This window comes from Hemitrygon akajei, chromosome 20 (assembly GCF_048418815.1).
Source record: "Hemitrygon akajei chromosome 20, sHemAka1.3, whole genome shotgun sequence".
Taxonomy (NCBI): domain Eukaryota; kingdom Metazoa; phylum Chordata; class Chondrichthyes; order Myliobatiformes; family Dasyatidae; genus Hemitrygon; species Hemitrygon akajei.
In genome coordinates, this window is record NC_133143.1 from 26,510,467 (window position 1) to 26,537,708 (window position 27,242).

The 27,242-nt window shown below is 38.7% G+C and overlaps 2 protein-coding genes across 3 annotated transcripts in view; one reads left to right on the top strand and one right to left on the bottom strand.

The window, feature by feature from the left end:
* The first annotated feature begins 8,608 nt into the window (after positions 1–8,608).
* On the top strand, positions 8,609–13,695 carry nrsn1 (neurensin 1). The gene is made up of 3 exons (XM_073024650.1): positions 8,609–8,765; positions 11,236–11,445; positions 12,991–13,695. The coding sequence occupies exons 2-3, from the start codon at positions 11,257–11,259 to the stop codon at positions 13,393–13,395; spliced, it is 594 nt and encodes a 197-aa protein (XP_072880751.1). The 5' UTR covers positions 8,609–8,765; positions 11,236–11,256; the 3' UTR covers positions 13,396–13,695.
* A 937-nt stretch (positions 13,696–14,632) lies between these two features.
* Positions 14,633–27,242, bottom strand: part of LOC140713665 (uncharacterized) — a 159,157-nt gene continuing 146,547 nt past the window's right edge. For both annotated transcript variants that reach the window (XM_073024038.1, XM_073024037.1), the window contains one exon: positions 14,633–18,023. In XM_073024038.1, the coding sequence (XP_072880139.1) occupies positions 17,904–18,023 (120 nt within the window). In that variant the 3' untranslated portion in view covers positions 14,633–17,903. The remainder of the gene's footprint in view (positions 18,024–27,242) is intronic.

Sequence of the window (27,242 nt, forward strand, 5' to 3'; positions counted from 1 at the left end):
AAATGTACCACAGGCAAATCCAATTGATGCCCAAAGAGCAGAGTTATGACTCAACAACTTTGAATGAAAATGAAATCCGCTCGCTGTAGAACATACCCAGCATTTCCCGATTAAAATTCATGTTGTGCACATCTCCTAACTAAAAGTTGATAGTAATATTTTTATCCCTAGTTAAAATGGCTAAACAAAACACATATTTGTTTATACAATAGATCATAAACCATTGATTTACACTCAGTTGTCCATCATGCATTGAATTATAACACCAAAAGCAAATCAAAGAGAGATAACATTTGTAAAAAGTGCCTAAATTTTTGGCTTGTTGATATATAGTCAGCACTAATAAGTAGGCAGTGATCTGAAAGTTGATGGCCTTTTCTCTCTCCCACCATCTGCATAATTTTCTATTCAAGCTTAATGGCCTTATTGCATCTGCACAGAATGTGCAAGGTTAATTAAGCACATCTCCTCTGTGAAAGTGAAGAAGACTTTGAATCTACAATGGTAAAATTGGATTTTATATAGCACTTGAATATAGCAGAATACTATCCTACAAATAACTTCAAAGATGGATATTAAGACCGGATGGAAGATATTAGGGAAGTCCTAGAGGAGCCTCTTTAAATATGTAAGGAAAAAGTAAAGGCACCTTTAATCCTTGGGAGAATATTCCACAACTTAATGTCTATATAGCAGTATACATACCACAAATGGATGGTCAATGGAAGGATTGTGATAGTATTGGGGACGGCAGAATTCTCAGTAGGTGGGAGGGATGCAGAAGGTTACACAGGAGAAGTGAGACTTTGCAGGGATGATAACTTCAATAAAGATGGCTCGAGATACAGTGAAGGATGGTAAAGTGTGTGTGGAAAATCCAGTTCCAGTCATTTTGGCCAGCTTTAGTAGCCTGAGGGATTTTACAGCTTGTTGTTTTTTTATTTCCCTGCTGCTATTGTTTTGGAGACTGAAGTTGGTATCTTTTAATCCAAACACATTCAAATTTCAAATGTTGGTGAGTAGGAATAACTGGTGTTATGCTGCTTCAGCCAGAGTTCCAGAGCTTCTCCAACCTGTCAGGGCACTGAACACTCACCACTCTTTGTAAATATTCTCCAAGCAAGCTAAAGCCATCCATTACACCACTTTCATTAGTGCTTTGGCACTGAGTTTAAATAGGATGAAGAAGCCAATGGATCTACAGTGGACAGATCCATATATCATTCAAAGTAGTGACACAGGTTAATAAGATAATAAAAATTGCTAACAAAACATTTAGACACATTTAAAGGAATACCACTGAAAAGCAGAAAAATATGTTAAAAAATGAAATCTTAGTTATACAACCATTAAATTACAGGGAATTGCTCATTTCTCTGATTATCAGAAGACTATAATAACTTGGAGAAGGTGTAAAATGATTTATTTAGATGATTCCAGACCTGCCTGAAAAATTATAACTATGAAGGGCCTGGATCGTCAAAATTCAATGATTTCAATTGATTTCAATGCAAAATTATTCATTTTGGGATGAGAAATAGAAATGTTTTTAGACTATTGAAATTTGGTTTTGAGAGTGTTCTCATATATGATTGTAAGTATGCAGGTATAGCAAGTAATTGAAAAGAATTGAAATACTACCTATTACCGCAGCAGGATGGAACACAAAAATAAAGAATTCTTGCTACTACTCTGCAGGACTTTAGTGAAACCACATTAAATGCTGTGAACTGGTTTGGATGTATTAGTTTTAGCGGGGATGCAGAGGTTTCCTGGATTTCTGAGATCAGGAAGTAGCTTGGGATGTTTTCTAAACATCCCATTCCATTCCTGAGATGTGTTGAAAGAAAACACAAAGCAGAATGAGCTTATATTCTATGGAACTGAGAAGAATGATCAGTGATGTCACTGAAACATGCAAGATCTTGAGGGAACTTGGATACAGCAAAGAACCATTGAACACTACAGCACAGAAAGCAGGCCATTCGGCCCCTCCAGCCCATGCCAAAACTTTATTCCACTAGTCCCATTGACCTGCACCCAGTCCATAACCCTCCAGACCTCTCTCATCCATGTATCTATCCAATTTATTCTTAAAACTTAAGAGTGACCCCACATTTACCACATCAGTTGGCAGCTCATTCCATATTCCCACCACTCTCTGAGTGAAGGTTCCCCCTAATGTTCCCCCTAAACCTTTCCCCTTTAACTCTAAAGCCATGTCCTCTCGTATTTAACTCTCCTAATCTAAGTGGAAAGAGCCTACTCAGATTTACTCTGTCTATACCCCTCATAATTTTGTAAACCGCTATCAAATCTCCCCTCATTCTTCTACACTCCAAGGAATAAAGTCCTAACCTGTTCAATCTTTCCCTGTAACTCAACTCCTGAAGACCCGGCAACATCCTAGTAATTCTTCTCTGCACTCTTTCAATCTTACTGATACCCTTCCTATAGTTAGGTGATCAGAACTGTACACAATACTCCAAATTTGGTGTCACCCATGTCTTATACAACCTCACCATAACATCCCAACCCCTGTACTCAATACTTTGATTTATGAATGCCAGGATGCCAAAAGCCCAACCCTGTCGACCTGTGATGCCACATTCAAGGAATTATGTATCTGAACTTTCAGATCCCTTTGTTCCTCCACACTCCTCGGTGCGCTACCATTTACTGTGTATGTCCTACCTTGATTTGTCCTTCCAAAATGCAACACCTCACACTTGTTTGCATTAAATTCCATCTGCCATTTTCTGGCCCATTTTTCCAGTTGGTCCAGATCCCTCTGCAAGCTTTGAAAGCCTTCGTTGCTGTTGACAAAGCCTCCAATCTTAGTGTCATCAGCAAACTAACTGATCCAATTTAGCACATTATCATCTAGATCATTGATATAGACAACAAACAACAATGGTCCCAGCACAGATCCCTGAGGCACATCACCAGTCACAGGCCTCCAGTCTGAGAAGCAATCATCCACTAGCACTCTCTGTCTTCTCCCACACAGCCAATTTTGAATCCAGTTTACAACCTCTCCATGGATACCTAGTGTCTGAACCTTCTGAACTAACCTCCCATGTGGGACCTTGTAAAAGACCTTACTAAAGTCCATGTAAACAACATCCACAGCCTTTCCTTCATCTACTTTCTTGGTAACCGCCTCGAAAAACTCTACAAGATTTGTTAAACATGATCTTCCACTCACAAAGCCATGCTGACTATCCTTAATCAGCCCTCAGCTGTCCAGATACTTGTATATCCGATCTCTCAGAACACCTTCCAATAATTTACCTACTACTGATGTCAGGTTCACCAGCCTGTAATTACCTGCTTTACTTTCGGAGCCTTTTATAAACAACAGAACATGAGCTACCCTCCAATCCTCTGGCACCACACCCATGGCTAATGACATTTTAAATATTTCGGCCAGGGCCCCTGCAATTTCTACACCAGTCCCTCTCAAGGTCCAAGGAAATACGATGTCAGGCCCGGAGGATTTATCTACCTAGAGATAAATCCTTCTTCTAATGGAGAATCCAGAACTAAGGGAACATTAGGTCTGTCAATTAAGCTGGAAATGAATAATTTTTCTCTGAGAGTTGTGAATCTTTAGAATTCTCTATCTTAAATGAGTATTGGTGCTAAGTCTAAGTCTATTCATGACTAAGATAATAGATTTTTGGCTACTGGGGAATTGAGGATTATGTGAAAAGTGAAGCTGAGACTGACTTCAGATTAGATAAGATATTATGGAATAGCAGAGCAGGCTCATGAGATAATATGACCTACTCCTGCTCCAACCTCCTGTAATTTGTTCTTATTTTGTGGAACATTAATTATCTTTGGAAATTGGAGATTATTTATAGCATTTAACCTCTTGATGATTTTGCTTCATAAACATTCATGTTTCCTGAAGAAGTAAATGAGTTAGGCAAAGACCATGCATGGTGATGGATGAAATAGATGATACATAAAATACTAAAGTATAGTAATGGAGAAAAATGAGCTAAACAAGATTAAAACACAAGCTTTCTACATGTATTCAGGTGATCTTTATTGTAGTTTAGACCTGTTTTAAGCTTCTTATTTATCATACCCATTTCTTTTCTCACTGTTCTTAATGAATACAAACTCAACGAGTTCATGTTTTCTCTTCCAGTGTCCATTATTCAATATTTATCCAGTTAAAGTATATTATCCTCTCTTAGTTCACATAGGGTTTTCGTCTTCAGAAAGCTTGTCAGTAGGCATGTGTATTCTTTCATTTAATTCACTGAGTCATCAACATAAAAAACAAATCACTCCATTTCTACTATATGACTCACAATGGAATCTGTATTTCAAACTACAACAAAAATTTGAAATCATTACTTAATCCTCAGCTATAATGTCTCAAAATGGTAACCATTGAACACACAACTGACATGGAATCATGGTAAACATTAAGTACACCTTCCTCTGAATTTTTCTAAAGCAATTAAACAATTGTGTCGAATTCTCAGTTTCCTCTTTGATACAGCAAAATATCCTCACAAGCCTAAAGATATTTTAAGGGATTTTCCAATATAGTAAGATAGAAATCAAAGCAGCCAATAATGTGGACCCTGCAGGAGAATATTAAATTGGAGCAGGACAAATTCCAAGAATGTTAGGCAGGAAAAAGGGAGAGTTAATTGGGAACATTTGATTTTGGGAATCTCCATATCTGACATGTGGAGGGTGTTTAAAGAACAGCTACACAGAGTACAGGACAGGTATGTTCCAGTCAGAAGGAAGGACAATGATGGCAAGGTAAGAGAACCTTGGATGTTGATAGAAGTAATGAATTTAGTCAAGATGAGAAAGGAAAAGTATCTAAAGCCTAGGAAGCTAGAATCAGACAGAACCCTTAAGCATTATAAAGAAGACAAGAAAAAACTCAAGAAGGGAATTAGGAAAGCCAGGCGGGGCCTTGAAAAGTCCTTGGCAAGTAGGAATAAAGAAAATCACAAGGCATTCTATACATAATGTACATCAAGAACAAAAGGATAACTAGAGAGAGGGCAGGTCCACTCAATGATAAAGGAGGGAACATTTGCTTGTATGTGAAGCATGTGAGTGAGGTCCTTAATCAGTACCTTACATCAGTCTTTAGCAAGGAAAAGAATGTAGAGGATAGGGAGATCAGTGCTGAGCATGTTGATATCTAGGGTATTTTGAGGTAAGGGAGGAGGAAGAGTTCAATCTATTAAAGAGTGTTTATGTGTAAGTCCCCAGGGCCTGATGGGATATAGCTCAGGTTATTGAGAGAGAGAAGAGACGAGATTTCTGGGGCCTTGACCAGGATCGTTGTGTCCTCGCTAGCCACAAGCAAGATCCTGGAGGACTGTCGACTCGGTAATGTTGTTCCATTATTTAAGAAGGTAACCAGGGATAATCCTGGTAATTATTGACTGGTGAGTCTCACATCAGTAGTAGGGAAGTTACTGGAGAGAATTCTTAGGGATAGGATTTAGGAGCATTTGGAAAACCATGGACCAGTTAGGGAGGTCCAGCCTAGCTTTGTGCGGGGCAAGGCATGTCTTACCAACTCTTGACTGAGATTTTCTAAAGAGTTGATGAGGATGATTGATGAAGGTAGAGCTGTAGATGTTGTCTACATGGATTTTAGTAAGGTGTTTGACAAGCTCCTTCATGAGAGGCTCATCCAGAAGATTAAGATGTATGGAATCCAGGGTGAATTAGCCATTTGGATTCAGAACTGGCTTGCCCACGGAAGACAAAGGATAACAGTCATAAGGACTTATTCTAGCTGGAGGTTTGTTCCGCAGGGGTCTGTATTGGGACCTCTGCCATTTGTAACATATACATATAAATGATCTGGATGAAAATGAAGATGGATGGGTTAGTATGTTTGCGGATGACATAAACATTGGTAGTGTTGTGAATAGCATAGAAAACTGGCAAAGAATATCACGCAATATTCAGTTACAGATATGGGTGGAGAGATGGCAGATGAAGATTAACCCAGTCAAATGAGAAATGTTGCAGCTTGGTAGGTTACTAGCAAACAGACAGTACACTCTTAAGGTACTGTCTTTAACACTGTTACTTTAAGGGTACTTTAAGGTACCCTTTAACACTGTTAATGAGCAGAGGGATTTTGGAGTACAGATTCACAGCTGCCTGAAAGTGGCTACACAGGTTGATAGGGTGGTTAAGAAGGAATATAGCATGCTTGCCTTTACTGGTCGAGGCATTGAATTCAAACGTCAGGAAGTTTTGTTGCAGCTCTATATAGCTCTAGTTAGGCCATATCTGGAGTATTGCATGCAGTTCTGGTCGCCCCATTATAGGAAGGGGCCATTGGAGAGGATGCAAAAGATTTACCAGGATGCTGCCTGTTTTGGAGGGCATGTGCTGTAACAAGGCATTGGACAAACTTGGGTTGTTTTCTCTGGATTGCTGGAGGCTGAGGGGAGATCTGATAGAGTTTTATAGGATTATGAGAGGCATAGACAGAGTAGAGAGACAGTATCTTTTTTCCAGGGCTGAAATGTCTGATAGCAGAGAGCATACATTTAAGCTGAAATGTTCGAAGAGGTGTGGGGGACAAGATTTTTACGCAGAGGGGGGTGATAGAGGCAGAAACATTAGGGATTTTTAAGAAGCATTTGCATAGGCGCATGAGTGTGTGGAAAATGGAAGGATATGGACATTGTGTAGCCAGACATGATTTGTTCAGTTGGCCATTTAATTACTAATTTACAACATTGTGGGCTGGTGGGCCAGTTCCTGTGCTGTACTGTTCTCTGTTCTATGGTAAATAAAATCATATAATACAAACCAATAATATCCATTCGTAACCATATGGAAGTCCGAGTGAGGAAGGGTTTTCCGTAGGAAGGAAATAAATCATGTTGGTATGTTCTGGTAAGATTAAAGTGCATTGTAAAACAGAGGAAACATCCCTCTGTCTTGTGCTGCTAAACTTAACCTGGTTATTGCTCAATACTAACATTAGATTCTGGGGAAGTCATTGATAATACTATAGACTGGCATTAACGTTCACTTCTTTATCAGATCCAATTACTGTATTTGAAAAAAGGTTAACGATTAGTAGATATAGATGTATTAAAAAACCACAGAAAAACATTGCAGATCTAACTTCCAGTCTAAAATAACTAAGAAATAACTCTGGGAAAACAAGCATAACTTATTTAAAATGAAATTTCAAGTAATCTAGAAATATGTGTCAGGATTGCTTTCTCATACCATGCCTTAAGAATTTGAGTAATTGAATCACTGTACAACAGTATTCATACATCATTTTTACCATAGCAAAATCTCCCAAGCTGCTATACAGGAGCATAAAAAGGCAAACATTGTTGTGCAAGGAGATACTACAAGCTCCATTTGACACAAAGGTATGCTTTAAGAAATTTCCTAAAGGAGATGAAGTTTGAGAGGCTTCGAAACTCCATGAATTAAAGGAAATGGGCTAGGGCATCTAAAGGTGCAACAACCAGTGATGAAGTGGAAATATACATGAGTTAGAGGAGCTGAAAGATTTTGGTCTGGTTGTAAATTAGTCTATTATTGGGGTGCAGTGAAAAACTTTGTCTTGCAGATCATTTCATCCAGTCGGTTTATTGACGTAATACAAAGGAAAAAAACAATAACAGAATTCAAAATAAAGTGTTAAAATTACAGAACAATAAAAGTGATACAGGCAGTCAATAAGGAGCAAGGCCATGAGGTCACAGTCTTATTACAGCAGGGACTGTTCAGTAGGCTTATAACAGTGGGATTGAAGATATGCTTGAGACTGGGGGTAACGCGTGCATAGGCTTTTGTATTGTCTGCTGACAGGGGGAGGAATAGAAAAGAATGTCTGGGTGGGTAGGGTCATTGATATAAGGCCCGTTACAGAAGGAGACCTTGGAGGGTCTCACTATGTCAATCCCAGTCAGGGTGATGGGTGTTTGAGACTAGGTGTAAGTTCTGTAGAAACATCAGGTTATTTGATGTGCTGATTTACTGGAATAAGAAATCTCCAAGACAGCACAGTGAAGTCTAGAAATAAAGACAAGGGCAAAGCTTTCAATCGAGGATAGTCTGAGACAAGGTTATGGTCCCCTGATGATGGTAAAGTAGAAAGCTACAGTTGAGACACAAGAGGAACATAGAGTGGAACCTGGAGGTAACAATCAATCTATTGGAGGAGCTCTGCGGTCGAGCAGCTTCTGTGCTAAGAAAGGAATTGTCGACGTTTTGGGTCAAAAACCCGCATCCGAACTTATAGTGAGGATGACGAGGTTGTAAGCGATCCAATCCATCTTCATTTGGAAAGAAAAACAGGTGGAAAATGCCAAGGCTTTAATCTTTTCATTCAGTGGGGAAAATCAATTCATGCAGTACTGGGCATGGGTCACGCAAACAATTCACAAATCTGCCCGAAAACATTCACCTCCTAGCCCACAGTCTAAAGAAAAATACAAAGTGTTTCTTCCACAGAAACTCCAACTAACTTCAGCAATCCTCCTTTGGTTTGCGAAGTTTTATTTGCCAAACACCCAGCAGCAGCCAGCCGCCGTTTGCCGAGCCAGGGCACCTCCCCGCCCGCCGCCTATCGAGTCCCGGCGCAGGCGCGCAGCGGCTCGGCGTGCCGGCACTGGGACATGGCACGGTGCTGACAGCCAGGCAGCAGCCGCCGGAGCGGGAGGAAGAACAGCGGCTCCGGAGAGCCCGCCCTCACCACGAGTCGGATATCTCCAGGCAAGGTGCGCTTAAAAGGGAAGGGAAGGGGTGTCCAGGTAAAAATGCAACGTTAAAGGTGGGCTACGGTGTGAGTGGCTGGCCGAGACAGCGGGAAGGCTGCTCGCTCACTGTCCCCGGGACAGCAGTCTAGGTTGGGGGTCAAATTTATCCCCAGCACCCCGCTCACAGTCAGCCCCTGCCGTTGTTGCTTTCGAAGTCCTCCATCTTCAAAAAATATTTAAATATATACATAAAACATAATAATTGTTAGTGACAGTTTGAGATGCATCTTATTACTTTTTTGATACAGTCTGCAGATAGATGATTTTGCCCCGAAGCGACAGGAAGCAGGTTGAAAGTTGAGAGGTTTTGTTTTCAGTGTCCAGCGGATAGACTGCTGTGGCTGGATTGAGTTTGAGTATCGTGTTTACAGGTGGGTTGCAGGCCGAGTCGCCAGCTTGGGCCGTGGTGCTGGTGGTGTCGACGGAGATTTCAGCACCACGGCGAGCACCCCGGAGTGGCACCTGAGAGAGAAGGCATGTGGCTACAGCAAGGTGCCACGCCATCTTTACACCTTTAGAGAGGGAGGACAGTAATGGAAAGGTATATTCAAATTCATGAGCTAATGTTCTGCTTAAAGGGCTTCAGCAAACAAACACTTCAACACAGGCTGGCGCGGATGCTTTGGGATTACACTCGAAGTCTGAATTAGGTTATCAAATAGAGCGCGTTAAAGGACTAGTCTCAAAAATCAAATATTTATATTTATAATGTAAAAGTTAATCAAAATTAAAGTTGATCAAGATCTAATTCACCCTTTGGTAACCTGATCTATAGCATACAATATCCTAGATGTGGTCACGGTGAAAATATATTGCTAAAAACTCTATGGGCAGCCTACTCTATAAGAGTAAGACAATGTATATTCAGTGGCTTCTTTCAGTATCAATGTCCTGTGTAAAACTAACCATGTCTCACAACTTCCTGTGATGAAAGAAAATATTAGGGGTGAGCGGATGCAAGATTGTTCAAGATGATAGGATTCAAGGATGAAAATCCATACATCTGAAAAATTAGCAGTGCATTTTAAAAGGGATTTTGAACATGATGTGTTGGGATGAAAAGGAAATAATGATGTTTTGGCTAAGACACAGTTAATACAATGCATTGGAGCTTTTGCTGTGTTACATTTCATGAGTGGAGCTGGAAAAAATAGCAAGGAAAATGAGTGATATACTTGGACACGATGAATGAGGACCTGTCCCTGTAAAACTGAGAAAGGATTATTATAAAGTTGGGAAAAGATTGTCCTGATGTGATGGCAGGTTCTGATGGTCAACTCAGATTCAAAGAGGACTACATTAAAGAAGAATCAAGGATTAGCCGGAAAGAGGCTGGTTTACTAAGTTTTCAAGAAAGAGTCAATCATAAGAAAACAATAGAGCTGCTACATTTGGATGCTGATTCCATATTTTGTCACTACTCTAGGGGCAACTAGCAATGTCATCCAGATACGAGCTTAACCTATTAATTTAAAATGAATTGAAATGTTAGGAATAATGAATACCTTATCTTGAAGGTGCTGGGTGCTAGGATGATGGTGGTCCTCATAGCTGATGATGAGAATTTAGTGTGTTTTGCATAAACTAACTCTCATAACTTGCTCTAACCATTGGGAAACCTGTATCATTAATGTGAAAGAGGAAGTTGTAGGGCCTACTTCTTTGTGAGCAACAATGGTTTTCATTTACATTTGGTAAGTGGACAGGTTAGATTCCAAATGCCAAATTGGTTGCATTTAACCATCTGGCCAAACACTGACTTCTTTGGATTTGCAGTTTGGCTCATGCACAATCACAATCACTTGCCAAGATTTTATACACAACAAATTGTTCCAATCAGTGGGATATTAAATGTCACATTAAATAATGTGAAAGACATCTTTTGTTTAAAAAAGTCATTAAAATCAAGCTAATAGTTATGGACCTTGGGCTTCATAATATCCTTCATCTGGTATTGTACAAAATTAAGACCTATATTAAATATTCTGAATTAGCCATGATTATTTTTCATAAAATACTATGTATCTTCTTCCTCTGTATTGCTGTGAAATAATAAATGGAAAACCTCTGTAAATACTCATGATGTATTATCTGTTTCCACAAGAAGCAACAGATTGTCTGGCTTATTGTTGCTAAATTAAGTAACGTGGTCATTTCCTGCAGATACAAATTGAACAGCTGAGGGTCAGAGTCAAAATAATTATTCAGAAATCAATAATATTATTGATGATAAATCACAGCAAATCAAAGTACTCAATGCAGAATGAAAATAGTTTATTCTTATTTATGATTGCCATGCATATTTGAGGAAGAACTGACTAACACATGCTTTTTCATAGTAAAAGTTTTGATATAGTTGTGGAACCTTACCAACTGTTTTGGATGAAAGTGACATATTTGTTGACAAACATAAGTTTTTCATGATCTACAGTTTGGAATGCAGTTGTAAAAGATGAGTCTATGTGCTGAGATATGCCAGCTGCAGAACGGTAACCACAGTGCAGATGCATTGCCCCAACGTTATGGAGTCCGATCATACCTACACCAGTTTTATGAAGACTGCACTGCAACCATCTGGGAGCATGATGACAGTTTTCAGATTAAGAGATCCCCAAGTAGATGGAGCTCTATCTTCTGGAAGGTATGAATGATATTGCTCTCAATAACATCAATCAATTCTGAATTTTATTGGTCAGAAACTGGTGCAAGGTAATAGTGAGATCATGATATCTGCATGTCAAAGTACTTGATTAGATGCATAAAAATGGCAGAAATCTGTGGGGAAAAATATGTCAATCAGCTCTAATTCTCAAATTACGAATTTCCTTTGTCACTCCTGGTTAAGTAAGAAGTCAGACTTCTGCGAGGCTCCTTGCTCTATGCTATGATGTTGTTCTGTTTGTACCAGTGAAATGAATTAATTTTAACCGTAGTCATGTCGTGCTGATAGTTGACCTGGGTAATGATATGATGTTGATGCTACTCAGTGATCAAGGCCCAGAAAAGCAGCAATGAATCTGTGGAGTTCCACCCCATCAGGTAGTAAATCATGGTTTTTAGTTTCTTACCTTACCTTCTGTGTTCAATTTCCCACTTCACTCCTTACCTAATTCTTTCATCCACTTCTCTTACATTCCCTTCTCAATTGTGTGTTGTTCAATATTCTTTAAATTTAACTGGTTAAGGATATAAACTATTAGACTTGATGTCCCCAGGGCCTGAGAAGCTGCTTTGACTTCACAGTGTCATCAATTCCGCTATCTGTGATGCAATATTATGTGAATAAAGAGCTAATATATAAAAGAATTTAATTCAGTGTTCCATCATGAGATGTGCTGCTTCAACAATTCCTGGGCCAACAGGGATATTCATGTGTTAAAAATGAAAAATTCATGTGCATTTCCTCGCAATATCTGCCCCCAGTTATCATGCTTTTGTAAAAAAAAAGTGTATCCTTTTAGATTCCTATATAAATATATTCCTTAACAGTGGTTCTACTTCATTTCACATTTCCATGCTTTTCAGTCTGCACTGCATTGAGAATCTTCCACTCCATTTTACAAATGGCCACTTTTTACTACCTAACTATAACTAAAGGTATAAAATGTTAAAAATGAATAAAAATGACAAGCACATACAATGTTAAAACGGACATTATAACTGCACAAATGGAATCATTGCTGATAATAACCAAACTCCTGGGTATCTAGATATGTCTAACTACTCATTAAAGTGGCAGTATAGGTTGGAACTTTTCTAGTACCTGCAGGGCATAAGCTTTCTGATTGTTGCACCACACTTCACATTAAATCGTATAAACGTTGTATAATTATGTTAAAACACAAGGATTTCAATCTTTTGCTTTCTTGAGCTGGGAAGCTAATTTATTTCTGAAGTTGCCAATAGATCAAACCATCACACATTTCATTAATACTTGAACATTACCCAATAAAGATGCAAATTATTGCAATCTCATGATTCCAGAAAGACCTTATACCGAAAAATAGGTCAGCCCACCCTTTTAAGTCATACTCAAAATGTTTATTGTCATGTATCTCATTGAGCAGGCTGTAATTTTGAGCTGGCAATTGTAGAATTGGCAGTATTTTTGGATTTTATAACTGCAAAACGTCTATATATATTGAGGTTTTTAAATCATGTAAATTGCTTTGTTATGATTTCATAGGTTGGACTAACAGCTGGGATAACCATGCTTCTTATAGGATTGGTAGTAATTGCAACTGGCTATTTGGTACCACCAAAAATTGAAGCATTTGGAGAGGAAGAGGAAGATTTTCTGGTGGTGGATGGGCATGCAGTCCAATTCAACATGGCACTGGATATTTGTAAACTGGCAGGTGCTATCCTCTTTTGCATTGGAGGGATGATAATGGCTGTCTGCCTCTTGATGTCTGCCTTTGCCACGAGTTACTCCAAAGAGGAAAAATACCTTCAGCAGAAATTTAAAGAACGCATAGCTGAAACCCAAACTTCAAGCAAACCCATAACTAAAGCACCTGCTCCAGGTGAACGTAAAATTCCCATCACCTTATCCAAAGTACACAATGTGCAGCCTACATCAGAGACCTAAACTGTAAATATTAGACGTTGCATAAACTGTAAATTAGCTGTTTCAAAGCAGGTCTTTTTAAATGTTTTACCATATTTTTATAGCAGTTTAGAGACAGCTTATGTATCCAACTACTAAAATTGGTATTTGTGTCTTTATTGAGTAAATTAGTTGTGAGAAACGTCTAATGCGAGATTCAGCCTCATTTCAATCTTATGAGACAATTTCTTGGAACCTGTAACATGCAGATAATTTTGTTCCCAAAGTGCAATTGCTTTTATGTGTATTTGAAAGAAATTAAAGTATTTGAGTGATAACTGAGCCAAATTTTTATTTTTTTACCTTTTTTCTCTACTTTCACCTATGGTTTTAATTTCCTAATTGCAGAACACCTTAATATATTGCACTTGCATCCTGAGCCACCTGGAACTGCAGAATTAAATCAGTGACATGCAAATGCAGATCCTTTATTTTTTTCTGTAGGATAACACAGGTGAGTAGAACAAACATGGTCGTTGCTAAGCTGTGGTCTCACTTTAATAAAACAAGAGAAACTAGTTAAGAACTGATACTACTGAGAAACCGTTTCATAAATCATCGCTAACCTACATTGTTAAAATGGAATAGAGAGAGTTGCACTCCCCAGTGACTCTACCTTGCCTTACTAACATGAATACCTGCTACTGATATCATCTCTAAAGTGAAAATAATTGCCCACTTGTTGAAATCCCTACCTTTGAGCATGAGTTTGGAAAGAAAAATTATCACGAAGTGCAACACAACATCATACTCATCTTTGAACAACAAATAAAGATATAAATGGAAATTATTAATTCTTATTTATATACTAGATCAGAATTACCAGTTTATTGGTTTATATATTGTACCATATCAAGAAAGAACTATAAAGCTTTTATAGTGAGTATGTGTGTGTGTCTATTGAACAGGATGGTTTTATTCAAATTCCTAGAGTTAAGCAAAAGTAGGAAGCTATTTTTCATTTATATTGTTTCTTCTGTGAAATTCTATTTTAGAATTCAAATTTTCAGTGTAATGTAATATGTGTATGGTGAATACTGTCACAAGGGAAAGCAGTAAAACAGCTTTATCTGCAGTATTGAGCCTATTATTTTAAGCACATCATAGTCATGCAAGCTTTTACCTGGAGCAGACTCAAACAACCTTGCTCTCTCTATGTGACAGCATGTTGCTCTTTTATTGTCTTCCTCCAGCAAATAATTGACCTTCACAAGAAAAATCAAAAATGTCACCAAGTCACTTTATTTACAGTGCAGTAATGAAATATATAATAGAGCACATTATAACAACTTGCCAAAGAAATATTGATAGCATTAATGTGTCAATATGAATGATGCATTTTATACAGATACTAGTTTCTAGGAGACATTAATGTCAATAAAGGATGGTTTATTTACACAGTCTGAAAGGCAATGATGAATATACCATTTGTGTATATCCATAAACATCTATAATATGTGCAAAATCTTAAGGAAAGTTTTTTTCCCCTCACTAAGCGAACTATCATGAGTTCTACAGTTTTAACAGTGACTGCAGTTGAAATATTAACAACATACAAAGAAAACTACAAGATATTACATCAATAATAGTGTTAATTACTCAGGCCAATAATCTATTACACCTAGTGAGATAAACATGTGAAAGGATAATAAGTTAGGTTTTAATCTGTCAAGCAATATTTTACATTTCTATCAGTTGGGAACCTTGCCCTCTATCATGATGGGTAATAAACCTGGTTATTGGAAAACTGAAATAAATAAAACAGTGGTTTAGAAGGCAACTTTCATCACTGGCTGGCAATAATTGCACATGCAATGCTTGATTAAGTGCAAATGTAGAATGCCTCATTTAAATTCTGAAGATCCTTCTGGATGAGCTTGGCTGCATAACACAACAATTTAGAATCCCTTTGTGATCTGGACCTGAACCCGGACTGAAAATGTGATCCATTGCTCTTAATCCATCATTCAGCACATATACTACAACATTCCCATAAAGTGAAACTGAAAAGGCAGTGACATTTAAAGATCACAATTATACCTGACAAAGGAAGAAGTTCCAGTCGTGGGTTTAGATCTTGTATTGCGTTGACATTGTTGCACAGAATGAAACAAGAAACAGACTCATAATCTGATTTTGAAACAAAATTGTCTTCAAATATTTAATTTCAGGGGTGGGGGTGGGTGGGTTGGAAGAGGGTGCTATCATTAACCTGATAGTTCTGTGGTCTTAAGATTAATTGGAAGCAATGCTTAACTAGAATGTAGAATGGGCGATCAATTCCAAACTATTCAGGACAGACTTCACTCTGTTGCATTCCTGCAGTACTTTGCTTTCACTTCAAATCTACCCGCACATTTTCCTTGAACTATCCTCTCTATTATCCCAGTTCAATTGACTTCTATAGATTTTTCATTTGACCCAGTGATTTTTGCTTAGGTATCTTAAAATCTGCTGCCTTTCTCTTCCTCATTTTTAAATGATACATCATAGATCATAAAACATATAAAGTAAAATAAAATTTACCTATCTCCCACATACTTAGTACTAATGACCACAGATTCATTGACTTTGAAAGAAAACCCGCAAGTGCCACAGAGTGTCGACTTTGATACTTACAATGCCCAATTGCCTTTCCCTGCACTGCACAGCTGAGTGAACCTGCACTGTTAAACTTTTCTATATGTTCTGCCTCACTAGTCCCTCCAATTCCATCAATTCCAATTATGCCAAGAATGGTTCTGGAATCTAATCAAAGTGACATACTGAAGGATGAAAGAAGGCTGCAAGGATCTAAGAATCTTTTAAACAGTGGTTTGCAGTGAAATCACTAATTACTTCAACATGTTTAGAAATGGTATCAAAAGTACCTGTCACAGTCTGTCCATTTGAAGTGACATAGAATACAGCATGAAATGTAAGGTGGATACAACATTCACATGGGTAATTCACTTTTTTAAAAATGGTGTAAGATGCATATATTCATTACTGGTAACTATTAAGCTTTTGGATTGTTGTAAACAAAAGCACCTACTTTACTTAGATCCTTTGGAGATGGAAATCTGTTACTCTTGCCTGATCTGGTTGTACTTAGCTGCTGCGCCTCAGAAACAACGTGGTTATATCATTAGGCTGTAGCAGTAGCCCGGAAAGGTGACACCTCACCTTCTCATGAATAATTGGAGACAAGCATGAAGAGATATAAATGCTTGCAATGGCAACAACCCACAAGGAACATAAAATATAGCTTAATCACATTCAACTTAACTGGTAGAAAGTTTAACTCAACAAATAATTTATTCCATTAAACATTTATCTTTTATGCCTTTGATATAAAGGCAGAGTTTTAGAAATCCTTGAAGGGCATTGGAATATTTTGACATTATCATCTTTTTACCAGCCTTGCAGATGAATCCCCACAAAAAAAGCATGTTCTCCCATGCTGAGCATTAAATGTAGCAAAATCATCAGCACTTGCATTGAAGCACCAACTCTACATCAGTATCAATTTGTTAAAAAATCATTAGCTAATTCTTCCATTGGCATGGTTAGTTCATGATCTTGCAAGTGCTGAAGCTTAATTTTGTTTTAAGCAGGGAAATTGGAGTTGTTGATCTCTAACTTTTGCCACAGTGTTTTCTTTTCATTATTTCATTTCATCTGCTGTATGTGTGGCCATAGCACATCACCCATAGCTGATTCAACTGAACAGCCTACAAATATCATACTGGGCAGCAGGCATTAAATGTGACTTCTGTAAGTCATAATAAATAAGAAAATGTACAACAAAACAAAAACTCATACTTGTTGACTTATTCTATATATTAGATATATATGTCAACTAGTAAACACTTATCAATCCTAGTGATATTTGTACCTTTCTTGTTGCTTCAGGTTTTAAGAAAGCAAAGTAAAAATCCCTCAACAGAGATTTGGTTTTGTTGGAGTGTCTAGATTGGAATATTTGTTCATTTCACGTTTCCTACTTAGATTTTGCAGGAACCTCTAAAATATAATTGAAAACAGGTTATTCTAAATGTTATCAATACTATTTCTTTGCTCCTGTTTTAATAGGAACTACCAACATATGCAAGTCATGTAACCAGCCCTCCAATTGGAAGAGGCACAACAGTGCTTCTACAGCCAAGGAGGGTACCATTACAACTTGAGGAATTTAAGGGTAGTTTTCAAAACAAACATGGGTATTAGAGCTTATAATGGAAATAAAAGAAATAAGGCCAAATATAGTTCTTCCTAATTGAGGCAAAATTATATTTGTGTCCCTTGGTCATAATACTCCCTGTCCTTCAATTAAAATGATATGTAATTGATTATAAACAGGCCAAACACAGAACAGCAGCGACACACTGAAACAATTTTGTCCTTATCAATTCAGAGTTCCAGCCAGGGGAGAAACTGTAATCATGACGAAAAGGTGGGAAGAAAATGAAATGTATGGAATTGTGCTATGTTTGTAATGTGCTGTAAGTTCACAGAGCCAAGACAGCATGTCCTGTGGCCGACTGAATCATTTCTGTTCCATCTGCTTCCAGAGGATTGGGTATGCTTTCTGCAGGACTTGCTAATATTTCTTCCAGATTATTATCATCCTGCATGAAACAAAAACAAAAAGGGGAATGTAAAGATAAGTACTAATAGATCAGTATTAATAGCCATACCTTTATTTATACCGGCAAATACGTCTGGAATGCAATAAGGATGACACAACGGTAATTTATTTTTGAAAAAGAGCACCATAAGGCAAATGTAATGCTAAATTACATATTACCAGACAACTAATAGCCTCCTGCAAAGCTGTAAGCTGGGTATAACTGAAGATAGTTCATTCAGTATAAATAGGGGGTATTTCAACACACATACACAATAATAACTTTCAAAAATGTAATTGGATAAATTTAATAACTGTGCAAATATTGGGCTATGTGTTCAGATAAAAGGATATTCCTAAATTAACACTATTAATTGAATAAATGACTTTTTTGGGATTGGTGTCACCACGATGTTAACAAATTAATAAACCAGCAGCCTGGACTATCAATCTGAATGCACAAGGTCAAATCCTATTATGAAATTTAAATTCAGATTGATAACTTGAAAGTTAAAGAGAAAATGTATTGGCAATAATGACCACCAGACTGTAACGTTTTCATAAAAACCCATTCGGTTACAGCAGAGAAAATCTGGCATCCTGATCCTGCATGGCCTTTATGTGACTCCAGATTTACATTTCTTTCTTTTAACTGAAATGGCTCAGCAAAGTATTCAGTTGTATTGAACTATCTCTTAAAGAAAAGAAAGCAATGCGATGGGATGGGCCACCCACATTGACTTAGGGACAGCTAAGCAGCTTAATAACCTTGGAAAGTCCTCTTCACTAACCTATGGGGTCTGTTGTCTGAAATCAGGGAGATATTCCACACAGTAGTATTGTAGCTTTGATTGTACATTGGAGACAAGCGCCAAGCTCCCCCAAACACAATTGCAATTACAACCTTCTGTCCCATCACAGGACTGGCTCAAGGATAGTTTCACTACAGTGTACAGGCAGGAAAGAATATTGCTACAAATACTCAACATAGACTTCAACATCATTAAGTCTCACAGCATTAAGCCAAACACAGTCAAGAAGCTTTGCTCTTGATTATGACCTTTAGATCGCCTTCATCTGATCAATCAGTACTCCTCCACATTAAACCACACTTAGAAGAAGCATACTTAGCAAGGACACAGGTTGTACATGGCTTGGTAACATTGTGCTGGCTGCGTCCTGAGAATAGGCTTGCATGGCTGATTCTGCAGGTGGTCATGAACAAACATGAGGGATAAACCAACTTGACCTCATCTTCAATTTACTTGTAACAACTGCCTATAAAAGCAGTCAGAAATTACTTTCAAATGATCCACATGAAGACAGTCCCATCAGCACACTGAGTACACCATTATGTTATCTTGCACCATAATCATGATAATGGGACAGGCTTGGAGCAGATCTGGTGGCTCAAAGCTGGACATCTACAAGCTGCAGCAGCACTACAGTCACTCTCCCTACGGCCAGAGAAGTCCATCATCCTAGTGTTACAAACCAGAGGATCAACAATGAGGACTACAGAAGGGCATGGCAGGACCAGCAAGAGTTTCAACTAATCATCAGATGCTAATCTGGCATTGTTCCCATACAGGACAATACGTATGAAAAGCATCATACAACAGTAAATGATTCAACAACCATTGGATCAGGCCAAAGCTCTACATTCCTGATGCATGTAGGTATGAATCATTGGGTGCAATTAAAGAGTTAAAGGTTCAAAGTTCAAATTAAATTTATTACCCAAGTACATATATATCACCTTATACTACCTTGAGATTCATTTTCTTGCAGGCATTCACAGTTGAACAAAGAAATACAATATAATCAATGAAAAACTACACACGAAGATTGCCAAACTGATGCGCAAAAAAATCAAAGTGTGCACAAACAAAAAAAAAAAGATATAAATAAATAATACTGAGAACATGAATTGCAGAGTCCTTGAAAGTGAGAAGACATGTTGTGGGATCAGTTCAGAGTTGGGATTATTCACATTGGTTCAGGAGCCTGATAGTTGAAGGGTGATAAAGGGGGTATGGAACCTCAGGCTGCTGTACCCCCTGAAGGCAGCAGTGAGGAGCAGCATGGTCTAGTTGGCGGAGGTCCACGTTGATGAATGCTGCTTTCTTGTGGCAGTGCTCCTTGTACACGTGCTCAGTGGCAGGGAGGGCTTTGCCAGGGATGGACTACACTGTAGGCACCACTTTTTGAAGTTTTTCCCATTCTTGGGCATTGGTGTTTCTATACCAAGCCATTACACACCCAGTCAGGATACCCTCCCAAGAGCACTAATAAAATAAACCATTTGCAGTGAAAGTCAACCAACTACTCACAGGTAAACACAAAATACTCTGCAGATGCTGGGGTCAAAGCAACACACACAACACGCTGGAGGAACTCAGCATCCGTGGAAATGAACAGTCAACGTTTCGAGCCGAGACCCTTCGTCAGGACTGAAGAGGGAGGGGGCAGGGGCCCTATAAAGAAGGTGGGGGGAGGGTGGGAAGGAGAAGGCCGGTAGGTGCCAGGTGAAAAACCAGTAAGGGGAAAGATCAAGGGGTGGGGGAGGGGAAAGGCAGGAAAGGTGAAGGAATGTAAGGGGAAAGCACTATGGGTAGTAGAAGGGGGCGGAACCATGAGGGAGGTGATAGGCAACTGGAGGACGAGGCAAAGTGAAACTGGGATAGGGGAAGGGAGGAGAAGGGAATTACCAGAAGTTGGAAAATTCAATGTTCATGCCAAGGGGCTGGAGACTACCCAAATGGTATATGAGGTGTTGCTCCTCCAACCTGAGTTTGGCCTCATCATGGCAGTAGAGGAGGCCATGTATGGACATATCCGAATGGGAATGTGAAGCAGAGTTGCAGTAGGTGGCAACCAGGAGATCCTGTCTGTTGTGGCAGACGGAGCGGAGGCGCTCGACAAAACGGTCCCCCAATCTGTGTCGGGTCTCACCAATGTAGAGGGGGCCGCACCGGGAGCACCGGATGCAATAGATGACCCCAACAGACTCACAAGTGAAGTGTTGCCTCACCTGGAAGGACTGTTTGTGGCCCTGAATAGTGGTAAGAGAGGAGGTGTAGGGACAGGTGTGGTACTCACAGGTAAATCTCTGACGAGATTATTCGATAAATTAAATCACACTCCAGTATATGAATCCAATATTTAAAACCATGTCATTTAATTATGAGCAGCTCTCATCCATGAATGACGTATCAATGAGCTGTTTTGGTACAGTATGCCCCACAAAAAGACTGTCGTTTGATCTTTGTTACCCGCAATTTTGCTTTCATATAAATATTTAACCATCTATTAAAAAAATGATTAATATGGATTAAAATTACAATCTGGGATTAAAATAAAGCTTTAAATTTTCATTTCTCTCAAGAGACTCTTTATTCTAAACTTCAATTTTACTTGAGGTTTTATTTTAATTAATATAAGTCATTGCACATTTATACTAAACTTAACTTGTATCTTCTGTTTTGTCCGGCCAGTACTTTACAAGAGTTCAATTGCCTTTTTCAAACCCAGTATAATATTAAAGAATAATCTCTCCCTTTCATCTAATTTTATTTATGTCATTTAGAAATACAGCACAGTTACAGGCCCTTCCAGCTCTACAAGCCTGCACTGCTCAACTACCCCCATGGGATCAATTGACCTACTAATGTCGGAGGAAACAGGAGCATCTGCAGGGAACCCACGTGGTCACGGAGAACGTACAAACGCCTTACGGACAGCTGCAGAATTGAACCTGGGTTGCTGTTACTGTAATATCATCGCATTAGCCGCTACACTACTGTGTCGCCCAGATATTATTATTTACCTAACTCTCTAATCAGAATCAGGTTTAATATTAATGGCATATGTCAGGAAATTTGATGCTGTGTATCAGCAGTACATTGCAATAAATAATAATAGAAACTGTGAATCACAGTAAGAATTATATATCATATAAATATTGTATTTAAAAAGGTTATAGTGCAAAAAGAGAATAAAAGGAGAAGTCCAGATATATATATATATATATATAAAATAGCATAAAGTTTGCTGTTCAATTATATTGTTGAGTTTGGTGGCTATTTCACCTCAGCCTTGGGGTTGAGGGGAGTAATGAATCAGCCATGATAGAATGGCAGAGCCAATTCAGTGGACCTTACCCTGTTCCTATGTGTTATAGTTGTACAGACTGATGGTCCTTTAATTCTGCAGTCACTTCTTTGTCTTCCCCAGATCAGATTGTTTTTCTTTCTCTTTGTTATTTCATATAAAACTGATGCCAAAGATCCAGTGTCACCATATTTTACTCCCATCCCAGCTCCCCTTCAGCTAATCTCTGTATCCAGGATACCACATATCTGATGTAACTTAAAACTGTGACAACACCATCGAGAGGAACATTGGCTAGTGGAAGGGAATACTCTTGGCAACTCTTACACTAACCTCCCCCAGCAACCAGGGGCAGGACAGGAGTTACTGAGACGTTCTCAAACGGCTTTACAAGTCCATAACCTAGAAGGCATGATTTTAAATTAAAATTTTTTAAACATCTGCAGATGCTATAAATCTGAAATGAAAACAAAGAATGCTGGGAACACTCAGCAGGCCAGGCAGTGTCTGTGGAACGAGCAAGTCTGAGATTTTCATTAAGAGTCAATTTTAGGATCATTATAAAAGAAGAAAGCAATTTTTTGGCTATTTGTTTCATACCATAGGTCATTAGCAGGTCCAACCAAAAAAATGGCAGATGTTGTACTACCTTAACTTTGTTAGATAAATGGGGAACTCAATGAACAGCAAGCTCATTATTGGCTGGATGCAGAAATCCCACAAATGAGGAGGTAGCTGTAATTAGTATGCTGGTTGCATTGCAAACAACTGAAGTGAGTCTAGATAGATAAATATTTAAAACATTAACATAATCGGGACAAGAGATACAAAAGTATGTTCTCAATGTGTTGTGTGGGATTAGACAGGATATGCCGAAGACACTGAGAGTTAAATGGTTTCTTCACTGCTGTGAAATTCAATGAATTCAACCTAACTTATCTTCAATCTGGCCCTGCAAAATGGAACTAGATGTTCAGGAGACAGCACTTGTTTTGTGTAGGCCTAAAGTCAAGAAATTGTTCTACAGCCCCTTTCAGACCAGCTCCCCATTGAAGCCTGAATCTTGAATTACCTGTAAATTCCACATCCTCTCTAAAGATGGTCTCAAGTACATTGAAGCCAAGTCATTGATGTGAGATAGGAAAAGCTGTAGCTATTTACTCACAGCTCCTTCAAACAGTGACATGATAATTCCCTGTTTTAATGATGTTGATTATGGAATAAAAGTTTGTCTTCGTACTTCAAATCTGCCCTCACAGGTAGGTCTTTTATGTCAACCTATGAAGGCAGATGGGGCCTTGGTTTATTCATTCAAGAACAGTGCAACAATGCATTAATAATGCAATAGAAAGCCAACCAAGACTAGCCCATACCAAACATTGCACTATACAGAAATCCAGGTAATGAAGCAGAACATTTTGTGTGTTTGCCAGTATCTGAAACAATTCTCCAGGGACACTCTGAACAATTCACCATTCTGCTAGGTTCTTCCATGTTCACAGATACTGCCCAGAATCCATTGATGTTGTTGAATCATTGATAAACTTTCTGCTTTGATAGATCTCCAGAGTTACCCCACCAATGTCTTATTTTAATTGTTTTGTTAGGATGAATTATAAACAATTTTAAATGAACTACACCATCTTGTATTTGCAGCACTACTATTTAATTATTAACAGATCTTGATAGGATTGGAAATGACATGAATTTTAATATAATTGAATATGCACAGACATTCTAATGGTTCTTACTGTAGATAAACTGCTACCGTGATTATTCTAAACTTACCAGTAACCAAGTCTATCAAGATCAGTTCACAATTAAACAGTACATATTGGTATCAGGGGCACTGGACATCTTTATGTCTGCAAAGAGTTCTGTCCTCCCTTTTGAAATGTCCGCTGTTTTTGTTTAATTCAAAAGCGTTCCAAAAGAAGTAATGCACCTCAGGTACATCAAGCAGACAGTGAAGCAGAAGAAAGCCAGCTTTAAACGATGCAAAACTACTCCAAGGCAGCAAGCAACTGAAACAACATATAGGGCAAAGATAGCTAATCTCAGGGATAAGAAAGCACTGGAAACTGGAACAGGGAAATCAATGAAATAGCTCACTTGATTGATGGGATTTTGTATTTAAATACACAAAATCTCCCAGTACTTTTACAGTTCAGCAACCCCTTTCACTTAAAAAATGAGTTGGCTAATGTAATTAAGGTAAGGAAAGTACTAATTAAAAATTAATTGAACTGATTTTTTTTTGTTGATGCAATTTCATTTCCATGTCCATTTTCTCTGTGTTACCAAACACAGGGTAGGACTTGGTTATATTAGAAAGATCAGTAACTGCAGACTTTGATTTATTAAACTAGGTCAGGTTACAGCAGAGAGTAGCAGAGAAAATGGGGATTGGAAAAGTGTGAAGAAACATGGGGAAAGCTGTGAATTAAATATTGATTCAACTATCAAATTTGTTGGTCTTGGCTGGTTTGTAGCAAGTTGAATCTTTATTAATGCAGTTCATTCTGGAAGGTAGCTGTTGAATTTTGTTGTTCTTAATTTTTAAATTTAAATATACATTTCAAATGCCATTATTTTGTTTTAGCCCTTTTACCACTATTATTCTGATTAAAAGTTACCTAAAAACCACCGTGGTTGAAGATTTATATTTGATCCTGAGGCTTATAAAGCTATCCATCAGGTAGATCTTTAGAGAAATATCATTTGTAACCCAGCGTGTACAATCCATAATGTATAATAGTCAGGCGGATGACTGCATTAATTGTCAGCCACTGAAGGCCTTCTTGTAGTACCCTGCTGATCTAGCTATGTGGTCAGATTTATAGACCCTGCTGGGATATTGTTTTTTGGAAAATGAAAAGTAGGAGTTCAAACAAAATCTTGTACTGAGTACCTATCTTCATGTTTTCCAGTCTATGTTCTGAAAAGCAAATGCAGGTATATTTAGTATTACTGCACTTTAGCAATGTTATTAAAAGACATGCTTTGGTTCCCAACTTATACAAAATTAACATTTCTTCCAAATGCATAAGTGAGATTTAATTGTATTAAACTTCCAAGACTATAATGAAACAAGAGTGAGTTACTGTAATGATTATAATGAAAATGTTTAGCCTTGCCAGCTTGAATCAGTGAAGTCCAATTTACATTTAAAACTAATTGCAGAATAATGAGTGCAGTGTCATCAAATGGGTCCACAGAGATATCAAACAGAGTAGGTCATTCAGCCCCGTAAGCATTTAATCAAATGCTTTTCTCCTTTAAGTAAGTTCTTGCCCTACCCTATAGTAAGTAGTGTGACGGATTTATCCAAGAAGGAGACAGTGGAGTTAACTGCAAAACCAGGATGTCCTCAAGCAAACATACTGAGACAGTAAAGCAATTACTTATTTCTAATAGTTCTTTACCAAATTCTGATTATTCCTAAGTTCTCCCAGCAGACACCAGGTTATTACTTTTAAGAGTTGTGGTTTACAAGGAGGCTGTTTTTACCCTGAATACCTGCCCAAGCTGTTTGATAGAAATGAAAAATTAATCCCATTCCCTGCTTATTTCCCATATTCCTGCAAACATCTGGGAACATCTGTTGTCTCATTGTAATGCCAACCACTACAACCAGGTATATAGGGACAACACTTTCCATGCACATGGCTGAAAGAAGGTGCTGTGGAGTCCTGTGAGTCGAGCCTTCTGACATTGACCATCAGTTCCGGTTTGAAAGGGAGAACACAACTACAGCTGTGAAGATCCCTGCAGCACATGATGACCCTGTGATCTCTGTCTCAGAGGCCGTTGTTAGGCTGTGTTTAAAGAGAGTGAACCCTCACAAGGCAGAAGGTCCCGATGAAGTACCTGGTAAGGCTCTGAAAACCTGTGCCAACCAACGTTTTCAACCTCTCACTCCTATGGGTGGAAGTTCCCACTTGCTTCAAAAAGGCAACAATTATACCAGTGCCTAAGAAGAATAATGTGAGCTGCCTTAATGACTATTGCCCGGTAGCACTCACATCTACAGTGATGAAATGTTCTGAAAGGTTGGTCACGACCATACTAAACTCCTGCCTCAGCAAGGACCTGGACCCAATGCAATCTGCCTATCGCCACAATAGGTCAATAGCAGATGCAATCTCAATGGCTCTCCACACGGCTTTAGACCACCTGGACAACACAAACACTTATGTCAGGAAGCTGTTCATTGACTATACCTCAGCATTTAATACCATCATTCCCACAATCCTGATTGAGAAGTTGCAGAACCTCGGCCTCTGTACCTCCCCCTGCAACTGGATCCTCGACTTCCTAACCGGAAGACTAAATCTGTGCAGATTGGTGAAAACATCTCCTCCTCGCTGAGGATCAACACTGAGGAATATGTGTGCTTAGCCCATTGCCCTACTCTTTATACACCCATGACTGTATGACTAGGCGTAGCTCAAATACCATCTACAAATTTGCTGATGATACAACCATTATTGGTAGAATCTCAGGTGGTGACAAGAGGGCGTACAGGAGTGAGATATGCCAACAACCTGGCACTCAACGTCAGTAAGACGAAAGAGCTGATTGTGGAATTCCAGAAGGGTAAGATGAAGGAACACATACCAATCCTCATAGAGGGATCAGAAGTGGAGAGAGTGAGCAGCTTCAAGTTCCTGGATGTCAAGATCTCTGACGATCTAACCTGGTCCCAATGTACTGATGCAGTTAAAAAGGCAAGACCACGGCTATACTTTATTGGGAGTTTGAAGAAATTTGTCATGTCAACCAATACACTCAAAAACTTCTATAGATGTACTGTGGAGAGCATTCTGACAGATTGCATCACTGTCTGGTACGGGGGTGGGGGGGGGGAGGTTACCGCACAGAACTGAAAGAAGCTTCAGAGAGTTGTAAATTTAGTCAGCTCCATCTTGGGTACTAGCTTACAAAGTACCCAGGACATCTTCAAGAAGCAGTGTCTCAGAAAGTCAGCGTCCACGATTAAGGACCCCCAGCACCCAGAGCACGCCCTTTTCTCACTGTTACCACCAGGAAGGAGATACAGAAGCCTGAAGGCACACACTCAGTGATTCAGGAACAGCTTTTTCCC

Bases quoted from the DNA above. Each gene is read 5' to 3' on its own strand.
- nrsn1 (XM_073024650.1), top strand. From the start codon at position 11,257: ATGAGTCTATGTGCTGAGATATGCCAGCTGCAGAACGGTAACCACAGT. The intron at 11,446-12,990 runs GTATGAATGATA...ATGATTTCATAG, and splicing joins GGAGCTCTATCTTCTGGAAG to GTTGGACTAACAGCTGGGAT.